At 45.8% G+C, this 19,540-nt stretch overlaps 1 protein-coding gene and 1 pseudogene across 1 annotated transcript; both read left to right on the forward strand.

Moving 5' to 3' along the window:
* Positions 1 to 2,466: 2,466 nt before the first annotated feature.
* Positions 2,467 to 6,088, forward strand: LOC123068164 (subtilisin-like protease SBT3.5). Its single transcript, XM_044490645.1, has 8 exons — positions 2,467 to 2,596; positions 3,003 to 3,192; positions 3,304 to 3,489; positions 3,750 to 4,375; positions 4,451 to 4,524; positions 4,605 to 4,877; positions 4,972 to 5,261; positions 5,360 to 6,088. The coding sequence occupies exons 1-8, from the start codon at positions 2,495 to 2,497 to the stop codon at positions 5,881 to 5,883; spliced, it is 2,265 nt and encodes a 754-aa protein (XP_044346580.1). The 5' UTR covers positions 2,467 to 2,494; the 3' UTR covers positions 5,884 to 6,088.
* A 1,682-nt stretch (positions 6,089 to 7,770) lies between these two features.
* LOC123068165 (subtilisin-like protease SBT3.10) lies at positions 7,771 to 11,433 on the forward strand (annotated as a pseudogene).
* Positions 11,434 to 19,540: the final 8,107 nt, after the last annotated feature.

Consider the following 19,540-nt stretch of genomic DNA (forward strand, 5'->3'; position numbering starts at 1 on the left):
TTTTCTTCTGCGAGAAAGATTGTGGGATTTTATTACTCGGGGATAGAATTTCAATCTTCATCCATTATTTAAATCTTCAAATCTATATGTGTTGCCCAAATCTCTTAAATCTTCAAAGTACCAAGTTCCCTGCCTCTGATAGTAACTCTTTGATGCCCCGAACGATATTGTCAGGGCTGGAACAATCATCCTGGTTCTATGTTAAGCATTTGATTACCTTTGAGAAGTCGGTCTAGATCACACATGGCATTGCAGTATATTGCCACCAGTCGTAGACCATCTTGAATATCAAAGATACTTGCTTCATAGGCATGTTGACAGTGTGGCATGAATAGAGAAATTTTTGTGACATGACGCAAATTAATCCAACTACAAGCGCAAAATACAAGAGAAGATAATTTAAATTTGCTTGAGCGTGATTACATGACTACGACATCTTTATCTGAAAGCATATGCCTACCATGACTAAGTCGAATATACACATGTTACATCATCCAGGGGAATATATTTGATTAATTAACCAATTTTAAAGAAAATCAAAAATAAATTTAGTGCACATCCTATATATACCTAAATAGTTGATCCTCACTGACTCTAATTCTGTCAACATGCAACTATGCCGACTCATCATGTGACCATGCATGGAAAAAAGACCCATTTTAACGTGCACCCTGCTTGCAAGTCATATTCAATAAATATTCCACAACTCTACAATAATCAAGCACACTAACTTTTACATATTGTAGTTTCAGTTTTCATATTATTGATCTAAATGGTAATATTACATACAACTAGGGCTGCAGACAAGTCGAGTTCGAGCGAGTTGGACTAGGCTCTGCTCAACCTATATTGAAACTCAAGCGAGCTCAAACTGAGCGAAACTGAAAGTCTAGTTGTAGAAAGTGGTTTACTCAGCTTGTAACGATCTCGAGCTAGTTTCGAGCAAAATAAGATGATTTTTAATAATCTAAGGCAATGTTTTGAACAAGATAGGCCACAACACAGCATAAGAAAACCACTATAAAATATTATTCCAATCAAAATGATGGTAATATAATTTTTTCCATGGTAGTTTAACTTATTCTCTCTCAACTGAAGAATAGTACTTAATAGTAAGAATATGAAGGCGTGATTGCTTTAAACTTTGGCCAAAAATAACATGATATTTAACACATAGTTGACCACATACCATATTGAGCCCTGAATTGTCTTCACGCTTAATTAAGCTTCCATGTTTGCTAGTAAATAAAATGAAGAAAAATAATACAAAATATGCATGGTAATAAATTCTCATATTTCCTTCTAATATATATCATGATTATTTAATACAATTATATTATATCGAATTATCGAGGTAAAGTCAAGCAAGCCAGTGTTGGCCCGAGATCAGCTCGTTTCTCGATCGAGCTACATAAAGTGTTCATACTCAGCTCATTTCTTTTTGAGTCGATCTTGAGTCGAGCAAAAAGACGAGTCGATCTCAAGCGGCTACGAGCCTGGAGTTTTCCTTGCAGCCCTACATACAACCAAATCTCATTCAAAATAACTGCAACCAATTCATGTAGCAATGCGGGGGGTAGGATCTCTAGTTTATATATGATTTGGAGAGATTTGAGGAGGGAGAAGTTTCCCTTTTGTAGGGAAGGGGAGAGAAGTTTCATTTTATGCAGTTAGATAGCAACAACCAGCAATATGAGGTCAAATTTCAACACAATAATTATTAGACACACCGTCGTATCTTCTTGCTTCTTGACATGTGTTTTGAATTCAAATTTATATCTTCATATTGCATTGTATCTGTTTCCTCACTTTCAATTTGTAGATTTTCTCGAAGTTTGCATATAAGGTACATAACCAAGGTTGTGTACACTGTGTGGGCAACAATATACCAGACGCGCCAGATATATCATTGCTTTGTTCATGGTATGTAGTATATTTTTTCTAAAAGCCTAGGGGCATTCTCCCAGCTGAACAAATTTCCATTAGGCTGCTTACACGGCCAACAGGGTCATTGGTACAAGTTTGTTTAGAGCGGGAGGGAGGGAGGGGGAGGAGTATTCAGTAATTTTTCTCCAACTTTACATGTTAGCGTCACTGAAAGCTTTGCTCAGTCTTGTTTGTAACAGAAATACAAATTATCTAGATAAGGGAGGTTGAACCTTTCAAAGATACATATATAGCCTTCAACTGGAAAAAAGGTCTGTTGGTCATTATGAGCATAATTGACGTCGGGCGCACCGTGTGGGCACCTTGATGCTCATGCTCATATTTTGTTCTTGAAAGAAACTGCAAATAATTCAGATGAAGAAAATTCGGGCCTTTCGAACATAAATAACTTTCTGTTGGAGAAAAGTCTTCACTAAAAGATCAAAATTCAGTCTAGACAAATTCAACGAAAGCAACATTTCTACACAACAGGACGTCTACTATAAATACGAGCCCTCAATAGCAGCGATGAGACCCATTAGTGGGCTGACAACCAATAGCTGAAACAATGAGTTTCTCTTCTTCATCACGGCGCTTATGCATAGCTTGGGTGCTACTACTTTGCCTTTGCGTACTATTGTGCAGAGTGCAGGGAGGATCATCTCGCAAGGTAATTTTCTGCTTCAGGGCTCCTTTGATTCAAAGGAATTCTACAGGATTTCTGGAGGATTGAAATCCTTAAGAATTTTTCCTATGTTGATCCTTTGATTCATATGATTGTATCCCATAGGATTTTTTCCTGTGGAATTTTTTGTTCTACATTTCATAGGAAATCTAACATCCACCCCAACCTCTTTTTACAATTCCTTTGTTTTTCCTGTGCCATCAAACACTTCATGCTAATCCTGTAGGATTCATTTGTGCATGCCACTCCAACCTTATACTTTTCCTATTCCTACATTTTGAAAATCCTATGAATCAAAAAGGGCCTCAGTGGTTTAATTTATTTATTAATTTATGGTGGTGTTTCATACAAGCTAACCCTCTGGATGCATGTATGCATCTGTTGTGTTTAGCTCTACATAGTTTACCTGGGTGACGTGAAGCATGGACACCCTGACCACGTCGTGGCCTCGCACCATGACATGCTCACCGATCTTCTCGGAAGCAAGGAAGAGTCTGTTGCCTCTGTGGTGTACAACTACAAGCATGGCTTTTCCGGCTTCGCCGCGATGCTTACACTGGAGCAAGCAAAGCAACTTGCAGGTAGGAAGTCGCCGTCGTCATGGAAAACAACTAATTTAGATCTCTCTCTTTTTTTTGCTTGCCTATTGAGCTATGTAGTTGAGCAACTATCATGTGATGTGATGTTTGCAGAGTTTCCAGAGGTCGTCCGAGTCCATCGGAGCAAAACACACACCGCAACCACCACCAGGAGCTGGGACTTTCTTGGCCTCGACTATCAGACGCCGGCCAGTGGGCTGCTCCATGGAAGCAACTACGGAGGGGATTGCGTTCAAAAAAACTACGGAGAGGATGTAATCATCGGGGTGGTTGACAGCGGTTAGTTAATTAGTTATTTTCCCGCTGTTTTATTTCAGTTTTGGAAAAAAAAAATCTAAAGGACTGATAGATAGCTATTCAGTCTTACTTACTACACTGAGAACCGTCGGATCATTGCAAAAAGATCAAGATGAATCATAATGTGACGGCTATTAGTAGTTTGACAGAGAAACAATAATTTCGGTTAAGAAACAATTATTTTCTGTTCACTCCCACTTTAATTTGGCACCGTTCAGTTCTTATATAAACCGACTAATTAGGGATATGGCCGGAGTCGAGAAGCTTCAGCGACGAAGGGTATGGGCCAATACCGTCAAGGTGGAAAGGAAAGTGCGAGGTCGGGCCAGACTGGGGCATCAACAACTGCAGCCGCAAGATCATTGGCGCACGGTTCTACACCGCCGGAGTGAGCGACGAAAGCCTCAAGATAGACTCACTCTCGCCTCGAGACCGTCACGGCCATGGTACGCATTGTGCGTCCACCGCGGCTGGATCGGCCGTGGAGGTGGCCAGCTTCAACGGCCTTGCCCAGGGGGTTGCACGGGGAGGCGCGCCGCGTGCTTGCATTGCGGTGTACAAGACCCTTTGGGTCACCGACGACGGTCGTGCCACCGGCAGCACGGTAGGCCTTCTCGCGGCCATCGACGACGCGATCTATGATGGAGTGGACGTCTTGTCTCTCTCCCTCAATGACATGGAGGAGAACTCCTTTGGTGCTCTACACGCAGTTCAGAAGGGAATCACCGTCGTGTACACGAGCGGCAACAATGGGCCTAGACCGCAGACAGTTAGGAACACTTCGCCATGGGTCATCACCGTGGCGGCGAGCAAGGTTGATCGGTCATTTCCCACAGTGATCACGCTGGGAAACAAGCACCAAGTAGTGGTACGTACCTACAGAATTGACGGTGAAAAATGATTATATCTAAAAAAAAAATTACCTAGCGGTTCTGTTTTGCAGGGACAGTCCCTCTATTACCAAGCCAAGAACTCGTCCGGGAGCAGTTTCACAGATCTTCTCTTTACTAACCTGCCGTAAATCAATTCAGCTACCCTTTTTTTATGTGGGAGCATTTGGCAATTCCAAAGCTAACTTCACTTTGCACTTTTATTAGGTGTACTGCTGATGTACTTAATGGCACGGACGTAAGAGGGGCAATCCTTGTCTGCTTACCACTGCCAGGTGATCAAGATGCGCTCACAACATTCAGGACTTTCGCGCAGGCGGCACAATACGTCCGGAATGGCGGGGGGTCTAGTCTCATTTTCGCCCAATATACAACAGACAATTTAGGTATCACAACATTACCTGTTTGCCAAGGCATTGCCTGCGTTCTGGTGGACCTTGACACTGCGGAGAAGATCGGCAAATATATGGAGGTCACAAGGTACGCAATTTCATCAAGTTTTGTGCATCTGAGTTCCATCAAGCAAACCCTTCTGGTCAATAGAGAGAACCTTTTCTTTTTGTTGCGTAAGCAGCTCTCCAGTGGCCAAGATTGAACCAGCACGCACCGTTACGGGGAAACAGATTTTGGGGGCAACAGTGGCATCATTCTCTTCAAGAGGTCCATCACATGATTACCCGGACATTATCAAGCCTGACATAGCTGCACCTGGAGCCAACATCTTGGCGGCAGTGGGAGATTCCTATGAATTTATGTCTGGGACGTCAATGGCGGCCCCGCATGTATCGGGTGTGGTGGCGCTACTCAAAGCTCTGCACCCAAACTGGTCTCCTGCCGCAATAAAATCAGCCATCATCACCACAGGTAAAAATACAAGCACCATACGCCAACCATAACTCTGTAGAGGTAGAATATCCAACGATTCCTAGTTCAGCTGCTTTTATTTTTGCATGCTGCGGAAGCCCATGTAACGGACGAGCGCGGCATGCCAGTACTATCGGAAGGGCTACCACGGAAGACCGCCGACCCGTTCGACTACGGCGGTGGCAACATCAACCCCAATGGTGCAGCGGATCCCGGCCTGGTCTACGACATTGATGCCCGTGACTACAACAAATTCTTCAGGTGCAACATTGTCAGGAGAACGAATGTGAGTTGTGATGCGACCAAACTACCGGCAAACCAACTGAACCTGCCCTCCATCGCGGTGTCTGAGCTGAAGCATCCGGTCACCATGTGGAGGACAGTGAAGAACGTTGGTGAGGTCGACTCTGTGTACCACGCAGAAGTCCATAGCCCGTCTGGAGTCCGGATGGAGGTTGAGCCGCTAGTGCTCGTGTTCAATTCCACAAACATAGTTCATTCATTTAAGGTGAAGTTGTCGCCTATGTGGAAGCTACAAGGGGACTACACCTTTGGCAGTATTACTTGGCGTAAGGACCATAAGGCGGTAAGGATTCCTATTGCAGCCCGAATGACGATTTAGGATATCTATGTGGGTGTTGCATAAGTAGCCCAGGTGAAGTAAATGTATAGAAAATTGTGCTCTTAATCAATACTAGCATAAATAATAATAATAATAATAATGGAGGCATATTCTCTATAATGGCCCGAGGCCTTTTCCATTATGCAAGAAATTGTATTTGTAATATAACTATATAATTATCCTACACGGACCATAAGTACAACCACGACGGTTCTAAACAACCATGGGTTGTATGAAAACAGCAAGGGGGACAGATGTGAATATTACGGTTTTGTAAAGGTCAGATGTGAAGCAAAGTTCCGAGTTAAAATCCATGGATGCACACAAAAATTAGGAAAAAGAAAAACAATTGAGTGGACTCCACTCCAAACACCATGTTGTGCTGCACTATGGTAGTCTAAGAGCAACTCTAGCAGAGCCGCTCTATTTGTCGATCTCGCAAATTAACCGCCGATGTACGCTACCAGGACAAAAAAAACCGTCCTGAGCAGGTACATTATATCCGGCCCGCAATTTTTTTTTGCGGAGAGCTCTAAATATTGCCCCACAGTCCTCAAATGTTTAGTTTTCCCCTCCTCCTTTGCGATTTCCTCCATCCCATGCGCGACTTGGCAGGAGGGAAATTTCCGTGCGCGCCCGCCGTTCCCCCGCCTCCTCCTCAAATCTTCGGCCACTTTTGCTTCCTTCGGCCACCCCATGCTGTGGAGAGCTTCGGTCAAGAGTCTGTTCACCGTGCAGTTGTAGTTTGTAATACTCTCTCCTTCTTAAGAAAATGATAGGAAACTCTGCTTGCTTGTTCTTGAAAAAAAAAGATGAGATGATACACATATTCAGTGGACAAGTCTGTGCATACGCATGTAGGTTCTCATCGTCTGTTGAGGAATCACAAGCAATCAAACTCCAACTGCTAACTAGTAGTGCTACTAGTACACTGACAATAACATACCTGCATATGGTTGTGGTGAACCATCCACGAAGAAGACTGTTCCACCATCATGAATGAATTGGGTTGGATTGTAATCTTAATGACCAGCCTCGCGGGCCCATCAATCACTCGCCAATTCTACCGCCCCTAGCTTGCCAAGTCAACTGAGCGCAGCTTAGATATTTAGATCCCTTGTGGTGGGATCAGTTCATCCGGATTTAAGTCCTCAACTTGACATATATAGTCCTCAGCTTGCATTTTTTTGTAGTGGGATCAGTTCATACGGAGATCGCCCAGGTCGCTCCCACGGGCGGCTTGGCGGAACCCTAGCAGCTGCCGTCGCCCGCACCTCCTCCCCGCCTCCCCCTCACCACGTCGGCGGCGGCGGGCCCCTTATCCCTCCTCCCCTAGTGGCTACGGCGCGGGACGTGGCGAGTAGGCATGGAGCGTGGCGCTCCCGCAATAAGTGGCGCAGCTAGAGGTTGGACAGGTGGTCCATGAACCGTGGACCACCTCAAACTTCCCCGTAGCTTGTATATATTGTAGTAAAACTTAGAAAATAAATAAATCCATATAAATATTTCAATTACCGGACCACCCTGACGCATTGGGCTAGCCACCCACACATGTTCTACCAACTGGATATGTTGCCCATCAACTCGTTGCTACTGGTACAGTGACAATAACCTCATCAGACCCATTTACACTTGCAAGAGAAATCTAGATAATGGAAAGTCGAACCTTTCAAAGATCGACAACCTTCACATAGAGAAAAAGTCTCTTGATTATTATGAGCGTATAATTGACGTCGGGGGCACCGTGTGGGCACCTTGATGCTCGTGGCCATATTCTGTTCTCCAAAGAAATTGCAATAATTCAGATGAAGGAAAGTCAGACCATTCGAACATCAATAACTTTCTGCTGGAGAAAAGTCTGAACTGAAAGACCAAAGTTCAATCCAGACAAATTCAACTAAAGCAACATCTCTACGCACCACGACGTCTACTATAAATTTGATCCCTCCATAGCCGTGATAGACCCATCACAGTGTGCATGAGAACCAATAGCTGAAACAATGGGGTTCTCTTCTTCCTCTCGGCGCTCACACATAGCTTCGATGCTACAACTTTGCGTTTGCATGCTGTTATGCAGAGTAGAGGGAGGATCCTCTGACGAGGTAATTTGTTTATTTCTTCTTCTTCTTTTGTAAAGGAGGTTGAACCCACTGCCTCCGCATCATTGTGACGCATACAACAATTTTCATTGATTATTAAGTAGAGTACATAACAAAGGCAATCACGAATAAACTATTAGAAGATATGAAATTAACACCCACCACTAAATCGTCTTCTTCTGCAGCAACACTTTGAAGAAGGGATAAACACCCCCGTGACATCACCATCATGTTCGGCCCGAGATAGCCTAGACAAGGATTTTCATCCAAATTGCTGGGACCAACCAATGAAGACCAGCACGGCAAAGAGAGAATTATCCTCATATGAGGTAATTTATGTTTATTTAATTAATTAACGGTGGCGCTCCATACAAGCTAACCCTCTGCATGCATGTATGCCTGCATCTGTTGTATTTAGCTCTACATAGTTTACCTGGGCGAAGTGAAGCATGACCACCCCGACCACGTGGTCGCTTCACACCATGACATGCTCACCACTCTTCTTGGAAGCAAGGAAGAATCTATAGCCTCGGTGGTATACAACTACAAGCACGGCTTCTCAGGCTTCGCCGCCATGCTCACACCAGAGCAAGCAAAACAACTTGCAGGTCGGCAGCGTCGTTATCATCTAATCTGTAAGACAATAAGTTTTGGGGGAACCAGCACAACCCTCTAGGGGTGGCTTATCTCATTATATATAATGGATGTGTTACAATACGTACATAAGTACAGAAGCTATACATAGTCTAACATAATCTAATTATAAATCTCCCGGTTTCATTTGCATTATAGTATATGTGAGGCATGTGTGCAGAATCTCCGGAGGTCATCAACGTCCAAAAGAACAAAATCCACACGACAACCACCACACGAAGCTGGGACTTTCTTGGCCTCAACTACCAGATGCCTGGTCCTGGCAGTGGGCTACTCAAGGGAAGCAACTATGGAGAGGATGTGATCATCGGGGTGGTTGACACCGGTTAGTATTAATTAAATGTTGCAATTTTTCAGGCGACCGGGTGCAAAACAGATAAGTGTCCTTTTTAAGGAGAAGAGAGAGAGGCTATCAGCTATTGAATAAGAATAATTATTTCCAAGTTAATAGAGATGGTCACCCCCCATTTTAATTTGGCACCATTTCTTGTAAAAACTTACTAATCAGGGATATGGCCGGAGTCGAGGAGCTTCAGTGATGAAGGGTACGGGCCGATACCGTCAAGGTGGAAAGGAAAGTGCCAACTCGGGCCAGACTGGGGCAGCAACAACTGCAGCCGCAAGATCATCGGCGCTCGGTTCTACACCGCAGGAGTGGACGAGGAGCATCTTAAGACCGACACACTCTCACCTCGCGATCACAATGGCCATGGCACACACTGTGCGTCCACCGCAGCAGGCTCGGCCGTGGATGCGGCTAGCTTCTATGGCCTTGCCAAGGGGGTTGCAAGAGGAGGTGCGCCACGTGCTCGCATTGCAGTGTACAAGTCAGCCTGGGGCGCTCGCGGAGTTGTTGGTACGGCGGCTTTGCTAGCCGCCATCGACGATGCAATCCATGACGGAGTGGATGTGCTGTCGCTGTCCCTCACCAGTGAAGAGAACTCATTCGGCGCTCTACACGCGGTTCAGAAGGGTATCACCGTGGTGTATGCGGGCGGTAATGATGGGCCTAGACCACAGACCATCAGGAACACTTCACCGTTGCGGCGAGCAAGGTTGATCGATCGTTCCCCACGGTGATCACGCTCGGAAACAAGCAACGGATACTAGTAAGTACCTACTGAACTAACAGGAAAACGAAACAGAAATAAAGAATCATCTTGAGCAAACTCTGCCCGTCTTGTTTTGCAGGGGCAGTCTCTCTACTATCACGTGAAGAACTCCTCCACGAGCAGTTTCGGAGGTCTTATAGCTACATCCGAGTAAGTGAATTGACCTATTTGGGTTTTTAATACTCAGTTAAGCTAATTGTTAGTACTAGTTTTTTAATCTGTGTGGAAACTCTAAAGCCGGCTTCACTTTACTTTTCTGTATCTAGCTGCAGTGCGGAAGGTCTTAATGGCACGGACGTGCAAGGGAAAATCCTGCTATGCTTACCCATACAGTTAAATGACCAAACCGCGATCGCTCCAAAATTCATTTTCAGCCAGGCGGTGCAATATGTCCTAAACGGCGGGGGATCTGGTCTTATTTTCGCTCAATATACGATGGACCTTCTATCTCCAGGCAACGTGTTTGCTTGCGTTGTCGTGGACCTTGACACTGGGATGAAAATCTTCGAATACATGTTTGCCACGAGGTTCGTAATCTCTCTTAATTTTCTTCAATAAATTTGAACAAGCAAACCCTTCTAATCTTTATAGTTCTGTAAGCAGCTCTCCAGTGGCAAAGATCGAACCAGCACGCACCGTTGTGGGGAATGAGGTACTGGGGGCAAAAGTGGCATCCTTCTCTTCGAGAGGGCCATCACGTGATTACCCCGACATTATCAAGCCTGACATAGCCGCGCCTGGAGCCAACATCTTGGCAGCAGTGAAAGATTCCTACAGATTTAATTACGGCACATCGATGGCTGCCCCACACGTATCGGGCATCCTCGCACTGTTGAAAGCTCAGCACCCAGACTGGTCTCCTGCTGCGATAAAATCAGCCATCATCACCACAGGTAAAAAGCACGCAGCACATATGAACCATAACTCTGTAGAGGTAGCACATTCAAGGATTCCTAGTTCATCTATTTTCTTTTGCATGGTGGTGAAGCCCATGTAACAGACGAGCGCGGCATGCCCATACTAGCGGAAGGGGTGCTGCGGAAGACGGCCGACCCATTTGACTACGGAGGTGGCAACATCAACCCCGGCGGCGCGACTGATCCCGGCCTGGTCTACGACATCAATCCCCGCGACCACAACAGATTCTTTGGGTACACCATCGTCAGGAGGACGAATGTGAGCTGTGAGGCGATGGCGCTACCAGCATACCATCTAAACCTGCCGTCCATCACGGTGCCTGACCTGAGGCGCCCGATCACCATGCAGAGGACAGTAACGAACGTTGGTGACGTCAACTCTGTCTACCACGCAGAAGTTCAGAGCCCTGCTGGAGTCAGGATGGAGGTTAAGCCCCTAGTGCTCATCTTCGACGCCACGAACAAAGTTCGTTCATTTAAGGTGAATTTGTCACCTATGTGGAAGCTGCAAGGGGACTACACCTTTGGCAGCATTACTTGGCGTAAGGACCAGAAGGTGGTGAGGATTCCTGTTGCGGCCCGAATGACGATTCAGGATTTCTATGCAGATGTTGCATAATTAAGTAGCCCGGCTGGAACATATGTATAGAAAATCATGCTCTTAACCAATACTAGCATAAATAAGAAAACAAATGGGTGCATATTCTCTATAAACTAGATGGTATCTCGCACGTTGTTGCGGAAACTCATGGTCCTACACACATGATAATACATAAATTAAATAACTTTGTTTGCAAATAGTAGATATATGATCTTAAGGTTAAGTTTTTTGTAATGAACCCAATACTTGGAGTATAATTACGAACATAGCAAAATATGAATGATGTGATCGAGTTTTCTACTAAATGTAGTGATATGACATAACTAATCTCATGAGTAATCAATCTTCACATCTACATAGTTATTAACAGCTCAACGAAGAATAAAAACTAAAATCGAATATGGAAATTGTAGTCGCTTGTTATAATTGACGGTGAGTGATGGGTCTCCAATATCTATCACAATAGGAACAAAACCAATCAATATCACCGGAACAAAAGAGAACCAATTTATTTGCCCTTTTTCATGCCAAAAGAAATACCAAGTCGTGTTGAACAAAAGAATACCAATTTATTTTCCCTTTTTCCTGCCAAAATAAATACCAAGTCATTTTTTGCGAGATAATACCAGATCATGTTGAACAAAAGAAAAAGAGTACCAACTTATTTCCCCTTTTTCCTGCCAAAACAAATACCAAGTCATGTTGTCTCAAAGCGCTGCGATCAAAAGAACACGATATCTTATACATGGATAAGCACCGAGATCTAAATTATGCATGTACTTAAGAACGACAATCACATGCAAGCAACTAAACAATAATCATATACGGTATTCTCTTGAAATATTTTCATTGGTAGCCATCAATGGCAAAGAGCACTGTTGAAGAGACCTCCCTACAGAATATACATGAAACAACCACATTAATTTAGGCAAACTGATTTTTTTTTGGAAAAGGGGGATTCCCCGGCCTCTGCATCAGAAAGATGCATACAGCCATCTTATTAACCAAATAAAGTAGTGCCAACATGGTTCCAAATGGTCTCCAAAAGTAATAAAAAAGCAAATAAAGCTCACACAGAGCCAATAAGGGCTAGAAACACCAACTAGCCATGAAAAGACGCCACAACCGGCTGGCTAAAACTAGATAGGTAAACTACATGCCTATCCTATTACATGACCGCCATCCAAACCGGTTGAAGATATTCCGAGCTACCATCTCCCAGCGGAAAGACCCAGTAACCAAATGCTCCCTGGCCTCCGTCTGGGTGAGTAGCGACCATGAACGGATCAGTGCCGTAGTTTGGAATAAAACCTGCAAAAAAAATGGATACATGATATTCTGTTAAAAACCAAACCATTTCTGCAAGTCCAGATAGTCCACAGCAAAGCACAAACTCCAACCCGGATGTGTCTCGCTAAGTCAGGCTCAATCCCATTAAGCCATGTCCCAAATAACGCGTTAACAGAATTTGGTGGATTGGTATTAAAAGCAATGTGGAGCGTCTGCCAAAGTACTTTGGCCAACAGGCAATCAAAAAAAAAGGTGTTTGATAGTCTCATCCCGATCACAGAAACTACACCTAGTAGGTCCTGTCCAATTACGCTTTATCAAGTTGTCCTTGGTTAAAATAACTTGTTTATGGACAAACCACATAAACACTTTTATTTCCAAAGGAACTTTGACATCCCAAACATGCTTGGAAGTAGGAATGGAGTTCGAATTAATAACATCAATGTACATTGATTTAACAGTGAATACTCCAGACTTAGTCAATTTCCAGCGTAATTCATCGGGTTGTTGGGAAAGCTGGACCTCCATCAGTCTCCTAACTAGACGGAGCCATTCTTCCCAACGATTGCCCGCTAGCGTTCGTCGGAACTGAATATTAAGGGGGATAGATTGAAATACCGATGAGACGAACACCTCATGTCATTGAACAATACGATACAAAGGCGGATATTGGATGGCCAAGGATGTCTCGCCGAGCCAAGTATCCTCCCAGAAACGTGTACTCGTGTCGTTTCCAATAACAAACTTCATCCTATTAAACAAGGACTATTTGACTTTCATCAGGCCTTTCCAGAAAGGTGAATCGGTCGTCCTGACTATAACCTGGGACAAAGTTTTTGTCTGGAGGTACTTGCTGCGAAGGATTTGAGCCCACATGGCATCATTCTCCGATGAGAGCTTCCACAGCCACTTGCTAAGAAGGCATCTATTCTTAACTTCTAGATTCTCAATTCCTAGACCCCCTTGGTCTTTCGGTCTATAGATGATAACCCATTTAGCAAGCCGATATTTTCTTTTAAGCTCATCACCCTGGCAAAAGAAACGCGGTCGATAGAAGTCCAGTCTCTTCCTAACCCCAACTGGGACCTCAAAGAACGATAGGAGAAACATAGGCATACTCGTGAGCACTGAATTAATCAGAATTAATCGGCCTCCGTATGACATGAGTTTACCCTTCCAGCAACTCATTTTCTTCTCAAATCGGTCCTCGATGCACTTCCACTCTCTGTTTGTCAGCCTACGGTGGTGGATTGGAATACCCAGGTAAGAGAAGGGTAACTCTCCCAACTCACACCCAAACAATTGCCTATAAGCCTCCTGTTCGTCTTTGGCTCTACCAAAACAGAACAGCTCGCTCTTATGAAAGTTAACCTTTGACCCGGTCAATTGTTCAAATAGGCATAACACAAGCTTCATATTTCTCGCCTTGGCCAAGTCATGCTCCATAAAGATGATTGTATCATCAGCGTACTGAAGGATGGATACACCTCCATCAATAAGATGAGGTACCAATCCACCTACTTGACCATTTTCCTTAGCCCTTCCTATCAAAATTGCTAACATATCCACCACAATGTTAAACAAGATAGGGGACATCGGATCTCTTTGTCTTAGGCCTTTATGTGTCTAGAAGTAATGCCCTATGTCATCATTAACTTTAATTCCCACACTACCTTTTGCGTAAATGATTCAACCTGTCGGCGCCAGGCTTCATCAAAACCTTTCATACGCAATGACTGTTGAAGGAATGGCCATTTGACCTTATCGTACGCTTTCTCAAAATCCACCTTCAAAATTACTCCATCTAATTTTTTGGAATGGATTTCATGGAGTGTTTCATGCAGGACTACCACCCCTTCAAGGATATTTCTGTCCGGCATGAAAGCAGTTTGGGACTGTTGCACCACAGAATGCGCAATCTGTGTGAGCCTGTTAGTCCCGACCTTGGTGAAAATTTTGAAACTAACATTGAGGAGGCAGATCGGCCTGAAATGCTCAATTCTCACAGCATCCGTTTTCTTAGGAAGCAATGTGATAGTCCCAAAATTCAAGTGAAATAATTGAAGCTGACCAGAGAAAAGATCATGGAACATAGGTAGTAAATCCCCCTTAATAATGTGCCAGCACTTTTTATAGAACTCTGCCGGGAATCCATCCGGTCCGGGAGCCTTATTATTTTTCATCTGTGCAATAGCATCAAACACCTCCTTCTCTGAGAACGGGGCAACCAGAATATCGTTATCGGCAGCCGATAGCTGAGGCACATCCTCAGTCCTGGACTCATCGAGGGACACACAATTGTCCTCCGGAGGTCCAAATAACTGCTTATAATAGTCAGTAATATATGTTTTTAGGTTATCCTGACCTAAAATAGTGCCCTCGTCTTGTTCAAGCTGAAAGATACGCTTCTTTCTGTGCTTACCATTAGCTATCAAATGGAAGAATTGAGTATTCGCATCCCCTTGGACCACTTTGCGGACTTTAGCACGCAAAGTCCACTTCAATTCTTCTTCGCGGAGCAGTTCTTTCAACCTCTTCTCCGCCTCATTTTTAACCTGAAGCTCAGCTGGCAGTAAAATAGTGGATTCGGCCTTTATGTCCAGGGCCTGTATAAGAGTAAGGAGTCTACCCTTTTCAATCTTATACACACCACTGAGGTGCTTATCCCAACCCCGTAAAAAACTTCTCAAATGCCTAATCTTATTCTGCCAATGCTCGATCGCAGTCTTGCCTCCTGCACCTCTATCCCATTCCCTGGCAATCACGTCGAAGAACCCCTCACGTTCGAACCATGACATCTCGAAAGAGAAGGTGTTCTTGTTACCCACGTGGTTCGGCTCCCCTGAGTCCACGAACAAGGGTGTGTGATCGGATATTCCCCTCGAAAGAGCTTGCACCGTAACCAGAGGGAACTTTTGTTCCCACTCCACGCTCGCAAGAACTCGATCAAGTTTTTCATAGGTTGGGTTTGGCAGAGCATTAGCCCAGGTAAACTTTCTACCAGAAAGCTCTATCTCCCTCTCAATAATGGTATTCAACATAAACGACCATCTACCATCAAAGTTATCATTGTTCTTCTCCTCTCTCCTCCTGATGATATTGAAATCACCTCCAACCAAAATTGGAAGCTGTTCTGACCCACAGATTCGAACAAGGTCCGCCAGAAACTCCGCTTTAAGCTCGGGCTGTGCGGCACCATAAACCGCCACCAAAGCCCAGTTAAAACCATCTATCCTAGACCTGACTCGAAACTTCACCGCGAAGTCGCCCATCACTACACTTCGGACTTCAAGCGAATCGCATCTCACACCGAGTAAGATACCACCCGATCTTCCTCGCGGAGGGAGGCAATGCCAATCGAAATCAATACCACCCACAAGAGAAGAAAGAAACTGGGGCGCAAAGTTTTCTCTTCCAGTCTCCGATAGAGCAACAAAATCTAACCTCTGCTCTAAAGCTACCTCAGCTAGGAATCTTATTTTAGCCAAGTCCTTCAGACCTCTGATATTCCAAAAGATTCCTCTCATATTTAATCATGGAATTTTTTAATGGTTCGAATCCTAGCACTCCTACGAACTGCGGAATCGGGATAGATCTTCCGTTTCCACTTACGCTTTGGTTTACTAGGCTCTGTCGTCCGGTCCTCATAACCGGGTTCACCTATATTACTAGCATCATTCTCTAGGGGTACATCATCTTCGTCAGAGTCATGAATGGGGGGTGCTAGATCCGCACACAGATTATCGAGCACCCTAACCCCTAACGCATCAATCTCATCATCATTCATTGGTTTAACTGCTGCAAGATTACGAATAGTCTCTAAGGCACGTTCCGCCTCCAAATCTAATAGATCATTCACCGAATTGGTAATCTCACTATCCGTCGCACCTAGTGAAACTCCTAATTGGTTTGCATTGTTTATAATCTCCTCATTAGAAAAATGCAATAAGGAATTAGATAAGTTGACGGCCATACCAGAAGATAGTGCAGCCTCCTGAAGCTTGGCCGCCCTCATAGCGCACCGCTGCTGCATATCATCCACCTCCGGGATGTCGTGGATGCGAGCACTCATCCGTCTCCCCGCCGAGATAGGGTCCAGGATCCCGCCAAACGCGACAACCTCCTCCCTAGTAAAACCTGGCATTGAGTCCCTCAAAGGGTCTACCGATGTTACCAAAGAAGGCGTCTGTGGGCTCCCGAGCCCCCCGGGGACCCCGGCCACGGGTACAAGCGAGGAGGGGATGACAGGGGCCGCCTGCCTGCGCCCTCCTCCCACCCCACCCGCCGGCTCAGCCGGATGAGCCGTGGGCGTATGGGAAACGGTCCTCCTGACCGTCGGGGAAGAAGGAGGGGCCAGGGCCTCCTGCCCCAGCCCCCCCCCCCCAATGCAGCTGCGGCCGCGGGGGTCACCGCCACCACCGGAGTAGCAGGAGCCGAGGCCGCCTGCCTCGGGCTCCCTTTCCCAGCACAGGCCGACCCCCTCGGGGCCGGCGTCACTGACGCCTCCGAGATCGGGAAAGGGAGGGGAGAAGGTGAGGCCATCTGCCCCGAACCCCCTCCCCCACGCCCCACCTCGCCCGCAGTCGCCGACACCTGAGTCGTGTCCACGTGAGACGCCAGGACAAGAGAAGGACCCTCCGGCCTCCCCTCCGTAGATCCAACCAAAGTCCTTGCCGACCATCCAGCAAAAGATCCAGCATCCCCCTCAAACTCCAACAGAGGGAGCGTGTGCTCAAGAATATCATCAGAATCTACCCGGTCACTCCAGAGTCTGGGAGGTGCCGAGGCTGGCTCAAAGGACCCAAAATGCAGCGTAGTCATGGGCACCACTGGTGATGCTGTGGGCTCAACCCCGATCCCATCCCCAGGCAACTGAGTAGCTGGGTGAGAACCGTTAGACCCCTCTCGTGTGGGCTCATCTGACGGTGCCCCCTTGGCCCCCGCACTGCCATCACTGTCGTGCATGTCAACCTCGTTACCATTAACCGCATCAGCAAAAAGATCAGTGTCCTCAAACTCGATCTCTAGCGGGAACACCTCTCCCCTATAGGTCCAGTTGACCTTATCAGGCACGAACTCAATATCCAGAACACTCACTAAAAGCCGGGCCACCCCATGGGCACGAGTAAAAGTCATATCCACTCTTTCTGTCTTCCCAACCATTATACCCATACTAGCCACCACTCGAGCATCCTACAGAGGCTTAGATGGAGCCCCTATAAACCGCAACCAGACCTGCGTAAGTGGCTTTCCCTTAGGCTCTACCTGCTTCCACTCGTGAAACTCCAGGATACACTTAGTACCAGGGACTCTACACAAGCCAAAGCTCAACAATCTCTGCAAATCATCCACAGTTGGGAAATCAACCTTAAAAACCCTGTCCTCGAGAAGCACCAATTCCCATCTAAAATCCCCGGGAGCCAGCTCCTGAAGCCTCCTCACAATCTGTGCCTCAGTCACCTCGCCCTGGGTCGCTTTCACAATCCCGGTGGTCAAGCTCAGGGTCACCTCCGGGACCTCTCTCGCAGCCGGGGACTCAAAAAACATGAGCTCAGCACAATAGACTCCATACATAGTTAGGGACGGTGGCAGGTCACGCAACAACGGTCACTCCCCCGAGTCATGTGCAGGCTTGCCACACGACTCACACAGCTCGGCCACGAACTCAGCAATGAAGTGGCCCTTCTCACCACAACGGTAACAAATCATCCTCTCCTTCTTACGCGCATATTTGGACGCCCTCTCGGCACACTGATAAAAATATGATATGATATTGTAGATACCATTTGTTATTTACCAGAAATTAACAACCACATTAATTTAGGATGGTAAAAATATGATATAATATTGTAGATACCGTTTGTTATTTATCAGAAATTTTGCAAGTGATCACACGTAAGCTAACTGTACTGTACGCCTACTTCCGGGTATGAGCATCTAGTATGCTACTGAACTTTAACCGCCGGAGCCTAGACTGCACGACAGTCACCATGAATGGTACTTATAAGGTAACTACAAATAACTAGGTATCTCATGGGACAACAGATGTCACACATTAGCATCCAGTACAATTATCTTTCAAACATAAGATGATTTGTTTCATTTGGCATAAAGTCAAATTTCAGTTTAGATGCGCCCATGCCTACTACTTATGGGTTGGATAGACACATATACTGCAACAGGGGTTCATCTGCTAGAATTATGACGAAAATAAAAACAGGATAGCTTCACCTGCACCCATATAACATGATTAAAATTAGATCTAGTACATCGCACGGTTGGTTACCAACCAAGGTAGAAAACAACATAAATGGATTGACACGAAGTGAATAAAATGCAGAACTACCTTTTCTTCTGGGAGATCATCCTATTCACAGCCACGGTCCTTTGGGATGTGCATCCATCATAAAAGGATTGATACAAAGTTTATCTCTTTGAACATGTGGTCGTTCAGGGAAAGAGTACCGCCTCGGATGAATCCAGATCTATTCCAAAGTCGCTCCTCCTCCAAAAAAATAAAGCTAGGGTTTCTGCCTCTCGCCGGCGCCGCCGCAGGTCCGCCTCTTCTCCGGTGGCCCTAGGGCCATGGGGGCGCGGTGGATCCTGCCAAGGGCCGGCGGGAGGGCTCCGTTTTCAGTCGTTTTTTTCCTGTATTGTTAGGGTTTGTGTCATGCTCAGGAAGGCGAGACGGCGGCGGCTCCCTGAAGATGGAATAAAGGTCTCCCCGCCCAGCCCCCGTTCCGGCGGTGCATCTAGCATCGTTGGTGGGCGTGTGGAGGTGTGTCTCCGGCGGATCTATCTTTGGTGGATTTGCTCGGATCTCGTCGTTGTTCGTCTACGTTCGTGTGTCTTCGGGTTGAATCCTTCCAACCTACGTTTTTCTTCTTCGGCGGCGGTTGCTGTTCTGGTGCGCTGGTCCTATGGGGCCTTAGCACGACGACTTCCCGACTGTCTACTACAACAAGTTGTGCCCGACTCCGACGA

The sequence above is a fragment of the Triticum aestivum genome, chromosome 3B (genome assembly GCF_018294505.1).
Source record: "Triticum aestivum cultivar Chinese Spring chromosome 3B, IWGSC CS RefSeq v2.1, whole genome shotgun sequence".
In the NCBI taxonomy this organism is placed as follows: Eukaryota; Viridiplantae; Streptophyta; class Magnoliopsida; order Poales; family Poaceae; genus Triticum; species Triticum aestivum.